Here is a 15,460-nt window from a genome sequence, read left to right as displayed (position 1 = left end):
TCTCAGGATTAAACACCTTGCATGTTCCATTTTGAAACAAAATGCTAAGCCCCTTTGCTTGCAATTTCCCAATACTCAACAGATTGTTCTTCACCTATGGCACATAGAACACTCCTGTGATTATCAATATGATTCCATTCACTTGCAGCCGTACATCCATGCTTGAGTTGTTGCCCACCTTCACTGAATCTCTAAAACTTCCATCCAAATCTGAAAAATATTCCTTATTCCCACACATATGATTGCTACATCCCGAGTCAATGAACCACATATCTTCTCTATTGACCTTATTCATATTCACGTAAGCCATCAGCAACATCTCTTCTTGAGTCTCTGCATAGTTTGCCTCCTTCTCCTTGCTTTGACATTCCCATTGAAAATGTCCTAGCTTGTGACAATTATAGCACTCCACTGTGACCTTGTTGAAGGTTTGTCTGCCTCGTCCCCTTTCTCTGCCTCTAAAGCTTCCACGACCTTGACTCCTTCCTTCAGATTGTTCACCATGAGTGATCTTCAAAGCGTGTTCTTTTTCAACATAAGAACTCATGCGTTGTTCATGCACAAGCAGACTGCTTTGCAACTCATCAACGGTTAAGATGGTTGTATCCTTAGACTCCTCAATGGAACGCAACAATATAATCGAACTTGGGAGTCATGGATCTCGTAATCTTTTCAACTACTTCAACATCTCCAATGTTCTCACAATTTATTTTTCATCTTGTTTGCTATGCTGAGGGTCCAAGCAAAATACTCATTTAGAGATTCTCCTACCTTCATGTGAAGCATTTCAAACTCCTTCCGAAGAGCTTGCAAGTGCGCACGCTTTACCCATGTCGAACCTTGATATTTCTGCTTCATAAAATCCCATATGTTCTTTGTTGTATCCTTGTTGAGGATTGTCTCCAAGATCGAACGATCTAATGCTTGAAATAGATAATTCTTTGCTTTCAAATCTTTCAACTTCTAATCTTCAATGTGCTTCGTCTCGGCATCTGTGAAAACGATGTCTTCTATTGCTGCAGAAATCTCCTTCTCCACCAAATCCCAGTACTCCTCTGAACGCAAAAGATTTTCCATGAGCATCGCCCAATGATCATAGTACCCATCAAATTTCGGAATTGCAGGCTGCACAAATGGACTCCATCGACATACTTTTATTATGACACACGTAGAAGACTGTTGCTCCTAGTTTTAACTAGTTTAAGGCATGGCTCTGATGGCTCTGATACCAAAGGTTAGGAACAGAGAAAATTGGAAAGATCAAGATAATTGGGAGAAATCTCTCACTCTATTGGAAAATGAAATTGGCTATTATATAGCATTACATAATCAATTCCGATATAACTAAATCGGGTAGGACTAAATCAAATCTAATTCAAATAACTAAATCAAATATAATCCAAATAACTAAATCAAATCCAATCGTAACAGTATTTGCCTACAAGTAATTGGGAGAAACTTTGTAGGTGAGATTTTGTAGTGCGAAAGTGCAAGAGATACACTTGTTAACACTTGTCCTATACCGAGTATAACTCTAAGTTTATAATAGAGTAACTTATATAGTTAAGTAATAAAAATTGATTAGATAAAGAGTTTAATTAATTATTTTGTGTCCGAGAAATATATAATCTATAGAAGCATAAGGACTCGTTCCTGGCACATAGTAATACTAAAATGATCAATTTAGTTGAAATAAAAATTTGAAATGTCCAAATTAATATTTAATATATAAGATACATGAACATAAACGAAAAAAAGTATATTTAATGTTAAATGTTCAAATTAATTTAATATATTTTTATATATTAAATATGAAAATATTCTCCAACTCCCGGTGAATAGGACTCTTATAGCTATCCTTTTAAGTGTATCCCACAAGCCTACTTCAGCTTTACAGAGTTCCTAGAACAAGCAGATTAGAGACATGTCAAAACTTTCTTCATATATTTTTTTTCAATGCAAGTTGAACATGAAAGATTAAAAAAAGGTCAGAAATTTCTCCATATTTTGTTAATATAAGTTTCTTTAACCTTAATTATGTTTAATTCTAACTTAAATTAAAATTGACTCAAATGCTTATTTTGCGCAAATGAAATGTCAATTCCTAACACCTTAATCATGGATCGTTAAGATAGATGAACCCTCATAGTGTTCTATTGATAGCTGAAATGAGTGATGTATTGTGGGAACGATTAGAGGTTCTTATCCTTAATCGTGAATCATCAAGGCAAGGTCAACAGTGGTTTCAAATGATGAGTTGATAGATGATCAAGGTGCTAGATTATGATAAATGATGAGCTCGGAAAAAGACCAAGAAACGACAAACTCCAAGAAACTAGAGCAACGATGAGTCCTAAAGCACTAAACTAGGATGATTGATAATAGCTAAATATAAGGAACTAGCTAGATTATGGGGAGACTTTGAAAAACGACGTGCCTTGTCTTGAGCATGTTACGATCACAAAGTGCACAAGACAAATGAGAGGGAGTCTACCAGAGCTTCAAGTGAGAAAAGAGAATCAAGTCGAGTCGAGAGGAAGAGAAGCTTTACGGAGGTGGTAGGGACGAAAGCTCTTTATGTCATCCTTGTCCATTTTCAAAACCTTTATTCCTTATATTCGAGAGTCACGGTGTTCAAAAACTGATCAAAATCGATCGAATCGGATACGTCCAAACCTAATTGACTGGTTTGGTCGAATTTTTTTTGTGAGAAAATTGGTTTGGTCAATTGATTAAAATATTATATCTTCAATCAAGAGATCACAGTTATATCTTCGATCATCGTAAGAATTTTCATCTTCCACGTTTTATTAAACTCAAGAAAAAAATCAAAACTTATGCATTTTTGCATCTCATAGCTTCGGTAGATCGGATAGCCCCGTTCATCTTCGGCGCAAGAAAGCTCGATCAGTGAGCTATTATGCACTCGTGATTGAAGAAATATTTATTTTGCACACAAATTTAAGTAAATAAATAATTTTACGATTTATCCTTATTCGATATAGAAAGATCAACCCAAATAGAAGTTCAATAAAGGCAATACAACCCGCTTAGATTATAAGAAATCACAACTTGGATCAAATTATTGATAAGAACAATAACTAAACTTGAAAGACCGAGGTTTGAGCCTATTATTTTGACATCGAGCTTAATAATAGTCACAGATGGTGAAAATAAAGTTGTTGTCGCACTTAACTTCAGCGCAGCCAATGGATGTCGTGTCCTTCGCCACAATATTCAGGAAATGCCCGCACTCTTCCTTCACGCACTTTTTTGTTATGGGGTCATAAAACTCCTTCTCGCTAGCCCAAAGCTTCACTATCAATTCTGCTGTTGACTTCTCATATGCTTCTGCTATGTTTTCGGCATAAGGTCCACTGGAGTGCTCCAACTCGCATGTAGCAATCCTTGTTTTGGCATAATCTAGAGCAAACGTAGCCAAAGTTGTGTTCCAAGACACCGGGCCGACGCCATTCTCGGCTCGGATGGCATTGTGGGCATCGACGAAGTCCTTGGGGCTGCTTTTGGCAATCGTTGGAGAGATTGGAGCTAGGATTAGGGCAATTCCAACGATCCAAAATGCAGAGTGAAAGTTGGGAGATGTCATTGTAACGAGTTTTAGACGAAGGATTGGTAGGATTGTGTTGGTTTGGGATATTTGTGTTTGGTTTAGGGTATTTATATTAAGATCACATGTTGTTGGATTTTGGTAGGATAGAAATACATTGACAGATAAAAAGTTTCCTTAAATTCCTCAAAATAAGAAGTAAATAAATAAATGTAAATTAACTTAGTTGCCAATTTTACAGAGGTGTAATTCCTATTATTAAATTACTGTTTTTGAAAGGTTGATTGATGAATAAATTATATTATTCTTATACCAATATAAGAATTTACCAATAGTTCTCAAAATTAAATTACCTTAAAAGAATTTACCAAATATAAGAATTTACCTTAAATTCCTCAAAATTAAATTATTTTTATAGATATAAGAATTTATCAATATTTCTTTACATTTCAATAATTATTTTTAAAATGTTAATAAACCATGTAAACATAAACCAAAATATTGAACTCTATAAACTAACTTTGTCGCCCAATTGTTGTTTTTGCTTTGTTCTCATCGTTTCAATTAATTGTTCAATATTAGTTTAATTTGTTCGGGTTGAGAATTGTCATGAAGAGTTGGTTTATGAATACTTTTGATACATTTCTGACTTTGATTCATGTACGTATTGGATTCATTTGGTTCATCTCCCATATCGGTAGATGAGTTATCTTGATTCATGTATAAACATTAGTATTATTATGTTTTTTTAAAGGTTCGTCTAGTATTATTATGAAATGTGGAACGAGTGTCATTTTGTATTTGCGGAGGCAATGGGGAGGAATTTTGTAGTGCGAGAGTGTAAGAGATACATTTGTAAACACTTTGACTATAGTGATTGGTTACTACATGTGGATGCATGAGAATTTCTTATCTTCGAGCCAATTAAAAATTATCCTACATCCACGTTAATCGTTGTTTTTTTATCCATTTATGTTCTGGGAGTGTGAGTGTCATGGATCTTTCTTCAACTTCCGCTACAACAATTGGTATCAGAGCATTTTAGTTGTGGTATTTGGGGTATTGTGAAAGACTTAACCTCATCGACTACGAGACATGTTCACACTCACCATCAATTGTCAAAAAATAAGTTTCTCATTGCAAGTTTGCTTATTTGTTCTTGGAAATCATATTTTCAAAATTTGTGATTATGAAAATATGTGATTATTTCTATCCATTCGGATTATTATTTTGGTGGAGAGTTTTCTGAACTTTCCCTCGTGATTTTAAAACGCATTTACCAGGGAGAGGTTTATAAGAAATGTTTTGTTCCCCTCTCCAACCAAGGTGGGATCTCACAATCCACCCCCTTTGGGGGCAGCATCCTCACTGACACCACCCCGTGCTTAACTCTATACCATTTGTAACAGCACAAACCTACTAGTAAATATTATCCGTTTTGACCCATTACGTATTGCCGTCAGCCTCACAGTTTTAAAACGCATCTGCCAGAGACAAATTTCCGCACCCTTATAAGGAATGTTTTGTTCCCCTCTCCAACCAACATGGAATCTCACAATCCATCCTCACTGACACACCCACACCCAATGCTTGACTCTGATAATATTTGTAACAGCCCAAGCCCGCTACAAGTAGATATTATCCACTTTGGCCCATTACGTGTTGCCGCTAGCCTCACAGTTTTAAAATGCATCTGCCAAAGACAAATTTTCGCACCCTTATAAATAATGCTTTATTCGCCTATCCAACTGATCGCAAAGATATAATCAGCAATAGAGAAGACAACACACGACAACTCGTCCCACAATCAACAAAATGGCCTTAGACACCAAATGTATATTGACAGCAAACCTCAAAAACTAAAACTGTACTTTACTTCCTAAACTAAAATCAAGAATTTTGACACCCAAAAACTAAATAGAGGGAAGGTTAAAGCTTGGAGGATCAAAATAATCTTTGAAGAAACAAAAACTAATGAAAAAAATAACTTAAGAACCATAATGAATCTTGAATATAATACAAAGAGGCCATACATATTAATCATATTTGCCATAAAAGCTAACCACTGAAAGAATCACAATATGTCATGATCATAACTTGCCCAGACACAAACAAGTGCAACCACTTGAGAGAAATGCGTATTCTAAAACCTATACCAATTTACTGAAAAGGCATATAAATTAGGTAGCTAATTTAGAGAAGAAACTAAGCACTTTGTGCAAAACAAAACAGGCATGGGGGGAATAAGTTTACAGAAAGTACAGTTTTGAGATTCTCAAGAGTAGGATTTGAGGTGGAAGACTTGGCAAGCAGGCCTGTAGGACCTCTTAGCTGCAGCCTGATCAAACTTCTTTACCACTGCTTCATTCTCTTCTAAACTTGTCTGTACAAAATACCTTATCCACCAAGACGAGCTTCGTAATTTTGCCTTCACAACAAGCACGTGTTTCAGTGTTATGCATCTAAACTCGACTGTTTTACTAATTCGAAAATAAGCTCAGCAAGGAAGGAATGAACCAATATTGCAAGTTCATAATTATTGGCCGTTCCAACAAAGATCAAATTTGAATTTGACACACTAATTTAGAAGGCTAGATAGTAATATTGGGAGTGCTCCGCTGTTTCTAGGAACTTTTGCTCGCGGAACTTTTGCTCGCATTGTATCATTTGGTCTACGAAACTGATAACATTCGCGATTATGCAAGATTATACACAAAAGATCCTATTTTGGCTCTCTCTTTAGCCCTATGTCTTCGCGATTATGCAAGATTATACACAAAAGATCCTATTTTGGCTCTCTTTAGCCCTATGTCTCGTTCGCATTGTATCATTTGGTCTACGAAACTGATAACATTCGAGATTATGCAAGATTATACACAAAAGATCCTATTAGATCCTATTTTGGCTCTCTCTTTAGCCCTATGTCTCGTTCGCATTGTATCATTTGGTCTACGAAACTGATAACATTCGAGATTATGCAAGATTATACACAAAAGATCCTATTTTGGCTCTCTCTTTAGCCCTATGTCTCGTTCGCATTGTATCATTTGGTCTACGAAACTGATAACATTCGAGATTATTCGAGATTATGCAAGATTATACACAAAAGATCCTATTTTGGCTCTCTCTCTTTAGCCCTATGTCTCTTATCCTTAGGAGGTCTTCCTCGGCTGGCAAGTTTTTTCGAAAAACTTCATTTATTCTAGTGTGGATGGCAGACAAGCCTATATTTCTTGGTTTCAATAGGACTCTTTAGGAGCGTTGTTTCTATCTACTATTATCTCAAAATAATCAGGTTATTAATTATAATTACAGGACTGACAAGCAGCTCTAATATCACAATCTGAGGTCAGTCTGAAGTTCCAGTCATCAAAAACTACTCAAAGATGGTTTCCAACCAATAACTAAACTAAAAAACTATTTATTCATCCAGTCCCTTTTAATTTGATTAATGCTAGCTATACTCTTTTTTGCATAAAAAGGTACTTACTGGACGTCCGAATTTGGGAAGTTCCGAATCTTTGACCCTTTGCCGACCTGGATAGCCTGCAAATTGAAACAGAAATGGAGAGAAATTAAATCAATTCAATCAATCTAAACTAATTGATGTATGAAATTTACGAAAAGGATGGATAATCCATGATGTTTATAAAACGTTTTCCTAACGGGATAAAATAGAAGCATAACTATATGAAGCAAAGGTGCTATACAATTTATACCAAGAGATAGCATCGTAGATAACAAGATCAAAGAACACTTCAAAATTGTGCTCTTTGTCCAAAACAAAACCCTTTTGACCCAAACGAAGGTCCTGTTAATGTGGACGCATAGCAAAGGTTTGACATCTTTGAAGGGGTGGCTCGGTAAGACAAAAGTGAGGATGTCCTTCACATCTCTAGGGAGACTCAAAAGCCAGCTAAAAGTGATGAGATTTCTATCCCGGTATTTACGAGCAGAGGAGCGATGGATGAAAATATGGTTTTGAGATTCGTCACTCTGTTTTGCAAATAGAGAACCATCTTGAAGAGATGGCCAAGTAAGGCATGGGCCTTTGGAGGATATCACAAGTGTTAGTAGCCTGATGAGATATTTTCCCAGAGGAAAATTCTAATCTTGAAATTACCTTTGCCAACATTGAAACCTTTAATGTGGTACAAGCATATGGCAAAGAAAATCCATGATCATAATGAAGAGTAAAGGAGATAAGGAGTTCCCTTGGCAAAGCCCCTGTGGGTAATATTTCCCCTCGAGGACAACCATTGATTAATAATAGAAAAAATTGTTGAGGAGATACATTCCCAAACCAAGATCGCAAGTTATGTTTCAATACTTTATGGAGGAGGATATTGTCAAGAACATCACAATCCACCTTGTGAAGAGCCTTTTCGATGTTGAGTACAATAACTACGCATTTTCGGTTTTCCTCTTCCATTTATCAAATGGTTCGTTGGCCATAAGAGAAGCTCTTGTACCCACGTGGCTTTTTCTGCTTGGTGGTTTTGCCACAATATCTTGACAAAGGCTATTTCTTTAGTATGTAGGACTTTTATTTCGCGGGCTAGGATCTTCACTGGCTTTTTTTTTTTTTTTTTTTTAACTTAGGTCCTTGTCTATCACGTATGTTGAGTCAGTGATGTACTTGCGAAGCATGGACACGTGGAATACGTTATGCACCGCGGACAACGATGGTGGTAGGGCTAACCAGTATGCCACTGGTTCAATTTGATCCAAAATGTAAAAAGGTCCAATGAAGCATGGGTTCAACTTGCCTTTTCATTTGAACCTCAAAAGTATCTTGAATTTTTGCAAGCTTAAGGTACTTGCGGGGATGAAAGTGTTTTTTAGATGTGTATGATGTAGCAATCGAAAATTTTTAAAAAAAAGTTGTCTCACATCGACCAGATTAAGAAAGTGGGAGTTGGATGCTAATATAAAAGAGGTCTCTTTGCTTACTAAGTCACAACAACTGCTCTATCTCATCCCACTTTCGAGATTTGGAGCCAGTCAAAGAATCCATGGGCTCTAGCTCAGCTTCTCAACTGATCCGGCTCAGGTTTGACATATTCAGACCCTTTCCTACCATTGACCCTTTCAAAGCTATTTTTGACACATTCAGAGGCATTTAAGGTTAGTAGGGCTACATTAGGAGTAGAGTTGATTCAGCTCTTAATGGTTGGTGGGGGTTTAGGTCGGTGAACTACCTTTCATGGGAGCAGGTGGGTAATTGCTAATGGGTTTATAAAAAGCATACCATCCTTTTCTTTCTTCACGCCCAGGAATGAAAATTTTGTTAAGACCAACATTGCTATGAAGAATGGCCACCTCTGTTAAAGTACCTCTCCTTTCGATAACTTTTTCAACCCAAATGGTAGGTTCAACAAGCCTCTCTTCCTTTCAATGGTGGCCGATCGCTTCTTTAAGGGTGATTGGGTGGTCATTTTGGTTTTCGAGAGTGTGGGTGGGTGGTAGTGGGGCTGGGGGAGGTATATAGTCAGTGGGGAATGGGGTGTTGAGGGGTTGGTCATGGTTTCCGACGAGGATGGGTCAAGGTGGTGGGCTGGGAGAGAGAGCACCGTGGGTCCTTCCAACAATGGCGCCTTCGTTTTGCTGCCCAATCTTTATAACAAAATTAATGCAGAACAAAAAAAGATCAGACCACTATCCCGTGATTGAGAAAAGAATTATGGACAATAAAAGGTAACTAAAAATGACCTCAGCGAGTTATTAGACGATCCTATTTGTAACAGCCCAAGCCCACGGCTAGTAGATATTGGCCTCTTTGGGCTTTCCCTTTCAGGCTTCCCCTCCCTCGAGGTTTTTAAAACGCGTCTGCTAGGGAGGGGTTTCCACACTCTTATAAAGAATGCTTCTTTCTCCTCCCCAACCGATGTGGAGTCTCACAATCCACCCCCTTCGGTGCCCAGCGTCCTCGTAGTTCCCTTCTCCAACCGATGTGGGATCTCCAATCCACCCCCTTCGGGGTCCAACGTCCTTGCTGGCACACCACCTCGTGTCCACCCCCCTTCGGGGCTCAGCCTCCTCGCTGGCACATCGCCTGGTGTCTGGCTCTAATGGCTCTAATACCATCACAGTGAAAGACACCATCACAGTGAAAGACAGAGAGAATCATAAAGAGAATGAACGAAAACCAGACAAAATGTAGCTTATGTTATCCTTCTATGCACTCAAAACCACAAGCAGGCACAATTGAGTTCCGGTTCCTCCCATTTAACAAGACTATGTAAAGAAAATATAATAATCTCAAATGATAAACGTAGTAAGAATGGTTTACCGGCAAATATAACAACACCATCAGCAGAAACCCTTGCAAGTTCTGGTAGAGTCTTGTTAAGGTATCTGGGAGACAAGTAATCCAATGCATCTGAAACAATGACAAGAGAAAATGACTTTGCTCTATATGGCAGGAGAAACTTAATATCAGCAGCACGCACGAAGCCCTTCCGCACAAGGTGTCTGCAACTGGCATCAGCATCATCTAAGTCGTAGGGCTCCACACCCCATGCTTCTGTATCCTCTTCTTTTAATAATTTAGACACTACTGAACAAGTATCAGGGCCTAGATGCAATACTTTACGCATGCTATCTCCATATGCTTTCTTTAGAATGGGTATTGCTCGTTGGACCTCTGCAGTGCACAATGTACCTGCATAATATATATGCTTGAGATCATCAAATATGGTTGTTGATTAAAAAAAAAATGAGCCTTGCACTGTAGTTGGTAATGATTGACCAAAATAAATCAATCTGGATAAGATAAATTAATCATTAATTCACTTTCAATTTCTAACTCATTTGGCAAATCAAGGTTGACGCCTATCTGTAAGAAAGCATAAGCCTCAATGATCATACATTATTTGAAAAAAAAAATATAAAATATAAATAAATTAGCATAAAATATTGAGTTTACGCAATAATTTGAATATGTTCGCTTTCAAAATAAATAAAGAAGCATGGTCCAAGAGGCATGAAACAGAGAGGAGACTTAAGACAAGCTAGGGGCGGACTGTTTTAGGCAGTGTGGTATGGCAACAATCAAAAGAAAGGGAATACGTAATGACATGAAATAGATGGAGGGAATCATATCGCATGTGACATAGAGAGGAAAGTTAAGTTCAACAAACACGGGATAGGCTGGACAAAGGGAATGGCAAGAATCAAAATTGCAGAAATAACATAGGGAGGAGGCTAGAGATAGACAGAAGAGGGAGTTACAATAGAGCGTGAGAGGCCAGAGGGTGTCAAAATGTGTGTGAATTCGTGAGAGGCCAGAGAGTCCTTTGGTCATTCTCGTGAGGGTGGTTATTTGAAATATTTGGAACGAAAGGAAGTCAATGATCTTTCAAGACAAAGGAAGCTCCCCGCAAGAAGTCCTAAAGGCCTTGCTTTTATGGCTCTTTACTGGTATAAAATTATTGTTCCTTTTAACAGTTTCTGCATGAATTCTCTCATATCCAACTGGAGAAATTTTTTGTAATCTCTTTGGATGGGTTAGCTCTTCTCTTACCGTTTCGTATAATCAATGAAATTATTTCCTATTCAAAAAAAAGATAACCCCGGTACCCAAGAAACTATGCTTTTTCATAACTATTTGGTGGACTTTTACCCACTACACACAACCCTTGGGACCGTCCTGTCGTTTATCAACTACACGTCATATATTAATACTTCAGAATGTACACAGATAAAGATAGATAATGTACAGTAATATAGGCACAACATCCATGAGATCATATGTTGACTAGAACAATGCCTGATGAGAGTAGAAAACAATAATAACAAACTATAGTACCTCCTCTTCAATCTAAAACTTTCGATGAAACTAAACTTTTACTCAAGAATAGGTAAGAGTAATATATATTCACCTTCAACTTTACTCACAGCCTCTATATTGCTCCTTGATCCACCTTTCATGAAAATTGACAATGAATAAGCAACCAAATATAGTAATTACATCAAGAAAAGAGGAAACATCACAAGCCGTTAGTAACAAAAACATACCCTTACCCTTTTTATTACTTCTTTGCTACCAGTTTCATACAGTTACTAGCAGGAGATATCCATCATAACTATGAATTTAAAAGTCCAGCTAGAGCTAGCGGTTTGTCTCTTTACCAACTAACTAAAGGAAATGTTGTTAGAGATTAGATCCTTCTAAATAACTAGAACTATCGAGCGAATCAAGTTGCAGGTTCAATGAAAAATTATGAGCAGGGTCAACCACCATCTATACAATAGTCAAACTTAAAAATGGAGTAGGGAGTTACATGGAAGTCACAGTAATAAATAAGTAATCATGCTTGTGTTGTATCCCAAAAAGAATAGCTGTTAATGAGAGGAAGATGCATGCAAAAATGTAGCACAGGTAGGCAGAGGGATGAAAAATTCAGAAAGGATTCGCATTTCAGTGGCTGTGAACATAAAATTATTAAACTGAATAGAGAGGGAATGTCCTAAAACAGATGAACAAACACAATGACGATTATCGTGGCTGGGAGCGATCGAGAGAGACTTAATTAAAAATAAATCAAGATAAGAGATAAAATAAAGACCTGATTGATGATAACAAAATCCAATAAGAAGCATTGCTCCCTGAAAATTTTAAACATAGAAAGTTAAATTAGTTGCCAAAAATATGATGAAGAATAGTGTTCTTCTTTCTTTGATTAGAAAAGAAAAGTACCACAACAAGCCCTATGGTTAGCAAAGGCGATGACCGTGACTTGGAATGTATTGATCCGACAAATGGAAGACTCCCACCATCAACAAGACGTCGAGAAGGATTTACTGGCCTCCTTGACATGGTTTTATGATAGTAGGAAACCTGCAAAGCCACGCTTCTTTATCAACAATTGATAACAGCATTTCCAAGCAGATGTTTTCACTTGTGCACCAATTTATCTCGGACCTCCAGATCAGAAAAAGAGGCACTGTTCACACACATGATTGTCTGATGCTCTTGTAGTAACAAAGTAATAGCTCACAAGTCACACGAGTTAAAAAAGTAGTAATCATAAGTTCTAGTAGCCATTATGCCTCGGCTACTTAACAAAAAAAACCAGTGCAGTCAAACTTGCTAGAATCTTTTTAGCTAGATGCCCTTTTTGTCTCTCTAAGCATTGCCAAATGCTCTCAAAATTCAAGATTTTGTTGAGGGTTGTTGAGAGGGAGTCCCACATTGGTTAATTTAGGGAATGATCATGGATTTATAAGTAAGGAATACATCTCCATTGGTATGGAATACATCTCCATTGGTATGAGGCCTTTTGGGGAAGCCCAAAGCAAAGCCATGAGAGCTTATGCTCAAAGTGGACATCATACCATACCACTGTGGAGGTTCATGATTCCTAACAATGTATCAGCGTCATGCCCTAAACTTAGCTATGTCAATAGAATCCTCAAATGTCGAACAAAGAAGTTGTGAGCCTCGAAGGTGTAGACAAAAGTGACTCAAGTGTCGAATAAAGGGTGTACTTTGTTCGAGGACTCCAGAGAAGGAATCGAGCCTCGATTAAGGAGAGGTTGTTCGAAGGCTCCATAGACCTCAGGGGAGGTTTTATAGTGTACTTTGTTCGAGGGGAGGATTGTTAGAAGGGAGTCCCACGTTGGCTAATTTAGGGAATGATCCTAGGTTTATAAGTAAGGAATACATCTACATTGGTATGAAGCCTTTTGGGGAAGCCCAAAGCAAAGCCATGAGAGCTTATGCTCAAAGTGGACAATATCATACCATTGGGGAGGTTCGTGATTCCTAACAGATTTTTCCGATCAACAAGGCAAATTCACAATGAATGTTGAGAAACAATACCGACCCACAAGCATAGATGAGTAGAGACCACTTCAGGAAACTTAATAAATTAACCAAAAATCCATAACCCACTTCCAAGTAGACATTAAATAATCAGAATCAATTAAATTCTTGAAGGAATCTAATTGACATGGATCAACGGACATACATATTCAAAAATCATAAGAATTCTTTTTCAAAACCCCCATTTCAAACGACAAAAGAATAAAATAAACGGATTAAACAACATAAGAAATTTTCAAGTTCACTGGAAATCAACAGTCCAAGACTAAATTAGAAAACAATCGCGAATCAATTATATAACTCAATAACAAAGCAGATGAAAATTAAACTTAAAAAAAAAAGTTCCATCGCAATCAAAATCAAGGGATTACCAATTCGAACACAGAAAGTGAATGAGAAAGCGAAAGGAGCAAGAATTCAGAAAGATTAGAAGCTTACAGTACCTGAAAGCTGCTCCGGAAGGGGACGACGGGAAGGAGCTTGAGATATTGGAGGTGGATTCAGATCTGAGTGTCGCCGGTCTCACTCTCGAAGCTCGGGAGAAGCCACAGAGCAGTATCTGTCATGAAGACCCTCACTGAAAATCTTGAAAAGTCGTTCAGCAACTAAAATTATGGAAATGATATATTATTTATTATTGAATATATTAATTATTCATACCTTTCAAATTCTATAGTTTATACATTATATGAATTTATATATTAAAAGGTCTTTTTAGTAAATTCATAAATTATTTATATATATATATATATATCTATTATTTTATTTAACATATGAATTATTTATACATTTAAAATTTAAAACTATAAGTGTTCAAATAACTCGAGAATCTAACTGATCTAGACTGAGTTGAATTTTTTAAAAGTCAAAACACTGGGTCGGTTTATAGGTTGATATTTTTTAATTGGGTCAACTCAACCTAGTTGAAAATAGGATTACGGCGGAATCTTACCCTCCTTTTAAGATTATTATGAAAATTAAAAATATTTTATGTTTGTAATGAATGTTAGTGAAGCGTTGTGACTTGTGAATGTTTGATGTTCGAGCTTTAAGAGATTTTAGTTATTAATGTAACATGTATTGTAAATAATTAAGATTTTTTTTTAGATAATTAAAAAAAAAAAAAACAACCTGACAATCCAAATAGAGGGTTGGGTTGTAAATTCTATTTGGGTTGCTCGAGTCATCGACCCATTTTTAAGTTGGTTCAAAAGATTTTTTCAACCCAACTTAATCCGTGTACACCTCTATTTAAAAATATTGTTATTATAGAGAGTATTGAATTACATATACGAGCTAGCCATAAATGACTATCTCACTTCTAAGGTGGTTAGCAACCCTGTAGAGTTCCAACATAGTACATCGTAACATGTTGTGACATATATATATATATATATATATAACTAAAAAATGAGAAGAATTACTTTGTGTTCGTGCCAACTAGAATACATATGTGGGCTAGCCATAAATAATTTCTTCACTCGTAGAGGCAGTTAAAAACCTTCGAGTATCTAATCGTAGTATTATCATAAACATAGGTAGGGGTGTACATGGTCCAACCATTGGGTTTAGGGATTTTTTTTACCCAACCCGAAAGTTCGAGTTTGTTAGATTGGTAACCTAAACCCAACCCAAAAATTTTCACAACCCAACCCAACTCAACCCTCTATTTTCGGGTTGGGTTGGGTTAGAGTTGTTGAAAAAAATTAGAGGGTTGAGTTGGGTTGTGAAAAAAATTATGTTTTAAAAAAAGTTTTATTTATCCCCGGATACAATTTCATATAAAAGATAATTATTGGGGTGTGAGTGTTTTAAGTTTAGACAAAGTACCACTCTGGCAAACCCACCATTAGTGGAAACTTCTTAGTATATTTTATATATTTTTATTTGCCTCGGGTCAATCCAAGGATTTTGTCCCATGAACCCAAAACCGAACCGAGTCAGTTCGGGTTCAGAAAAATGAACCCAAACCAACCCAAAAAGCTAATCCAACCCAACTCAACCCTTATAGTTCGGATTGGATTGGTCCGGGTTCAGAAAAATGAACCCAAACCAACCCAAAA

The 15,460-nt window shown here is 36.9% G+C and overlaps 2 protein-coding genes across 4 annotated transcripts; both read right to left on the bottom strand.

Annotated features, from left to right (window-relative positions):
• Positions 1-963: 963 nt before the first annotated feature.
• LOC111776472 (pathogenesis-related protein PRB1-3-like) lies at positions 964-3,607 on the bottom strand. The gene is made up of 2 exons (XM_087118260.1): positions 3,197-3,607; positions 964-1,125 (listed from the first exon to the last, which is right to left on the bottom strand). Exons 1-2 carry the CDS (start codon positions 3,605-3,607, stop codon positions 964-966), a joined length of 573 nt encoding a protein of 190 aa, XP_086974386.1.
• A 1,945-nt stretch (positions 3,608-5,552) lies between these two features.
• On the bottom strand, positions 5,553-14,008 carry LOC111776308 (putative pectin methylesterase CGR3). Of its 3 annotated transcripts, none has more exons than XM_087118185.1 (7): positions 13,836-14,008; positions 12,270-12,410; positions 12,139-12,178; positions 11,450-11,493; positions 9,861-10,233; positions 7,059-7,114; positions 5,553-5,996 (listed from the first exon to the last, which is right to left on the bottom strand). In XM_087118185.1, the coding sequence occupies exons 2-7, from the start codon at positions 12,387-12,389 to the stop codon at positions 5,844-5,846; spliced, it is 786 nt and encodes a 261-aa protein (XP_086974311.1). In that variant the 5' UTR covers positions 12,390-12,410; positions 13,836-14,008; the 3' UTR covers positions 5,553-5,843. The 3 variants fall into 3 exon arrangements, with proteins under 3 accessions (XP_086974311.1, XP_023511500.1, XP_086974312.1); XM_023655732.2 differs by having other exon boundaries at positions 9,861-10,232; positions 11,452-11,493; positions 13,841-14,008; XM_087118186.1 differs by lacking the exon at positions 13,836-14,008 and having other exon boundaries at positions 12,270-12,435.
• Positions 14,009-15,460: the final 1,452 nt, after the last annotated feature.

Source organism: Cucurbita pepo, chromosome 15 (assembly GCF_057944985.1).
Source record: "Cucurbita pepo subsp. pepo isolate OVF chromosome 15, ASM5794498v1, whole genome shotgun sequence".
Classification (NCBI taxonomy): Eukaryota; Viridiplantae; Streptophyta; class Magnoliopsida; order Cucurbitales; family Cucurbitaceae; genus Cucurbita; species Cucurbita pepo.
The sequence above is the reverse complement of the archived record's forward strand: the minus strand, read 5'-3'. Positions and strand labels throughout refer to the sequence as shown.

Excerpts from the sequence above, each read along its gene's own strand:
- LOC111776472 (XM_087118260.1), bottom strand. The coding sequence starts at position 3,607 with ATGACATCTCCCAACTTTCACTCTGCATTTTGGATCGTTGGAATTGCC. Across the intron at positions 1,126-3,196 it reads CATCCATTGGCTGCGCTGAA|CCTGCAATTCCGAAATTTGA; the intron begins GTTAAGTGCGAC and ends CCATTTGTGCAG.
- LOC111776308 (XM_087118185.1), bottom strand. The coding sequence starts at position 12,389 with ATGTCAAGGAGGCCAGTAAATCCTTCTCGACGTCTTGTTGATGGTGGG. Across the intron at positions 12,179-12,269 it reads TAACCATAGGGCTTGTTGTG|GGAGCAATGCTTCTTATTGG; the intron begins GTACTTTTCTTT and ends TAAAATTTTCAG. Across the intron at positions 5,997-7,058 it reads TTCCCAAATTCGGACGTCCA|GCAAAATTACGAAGCTCGTC; the intron begins GTAAGTACCTTT and ends CTTGTTGTGAAG.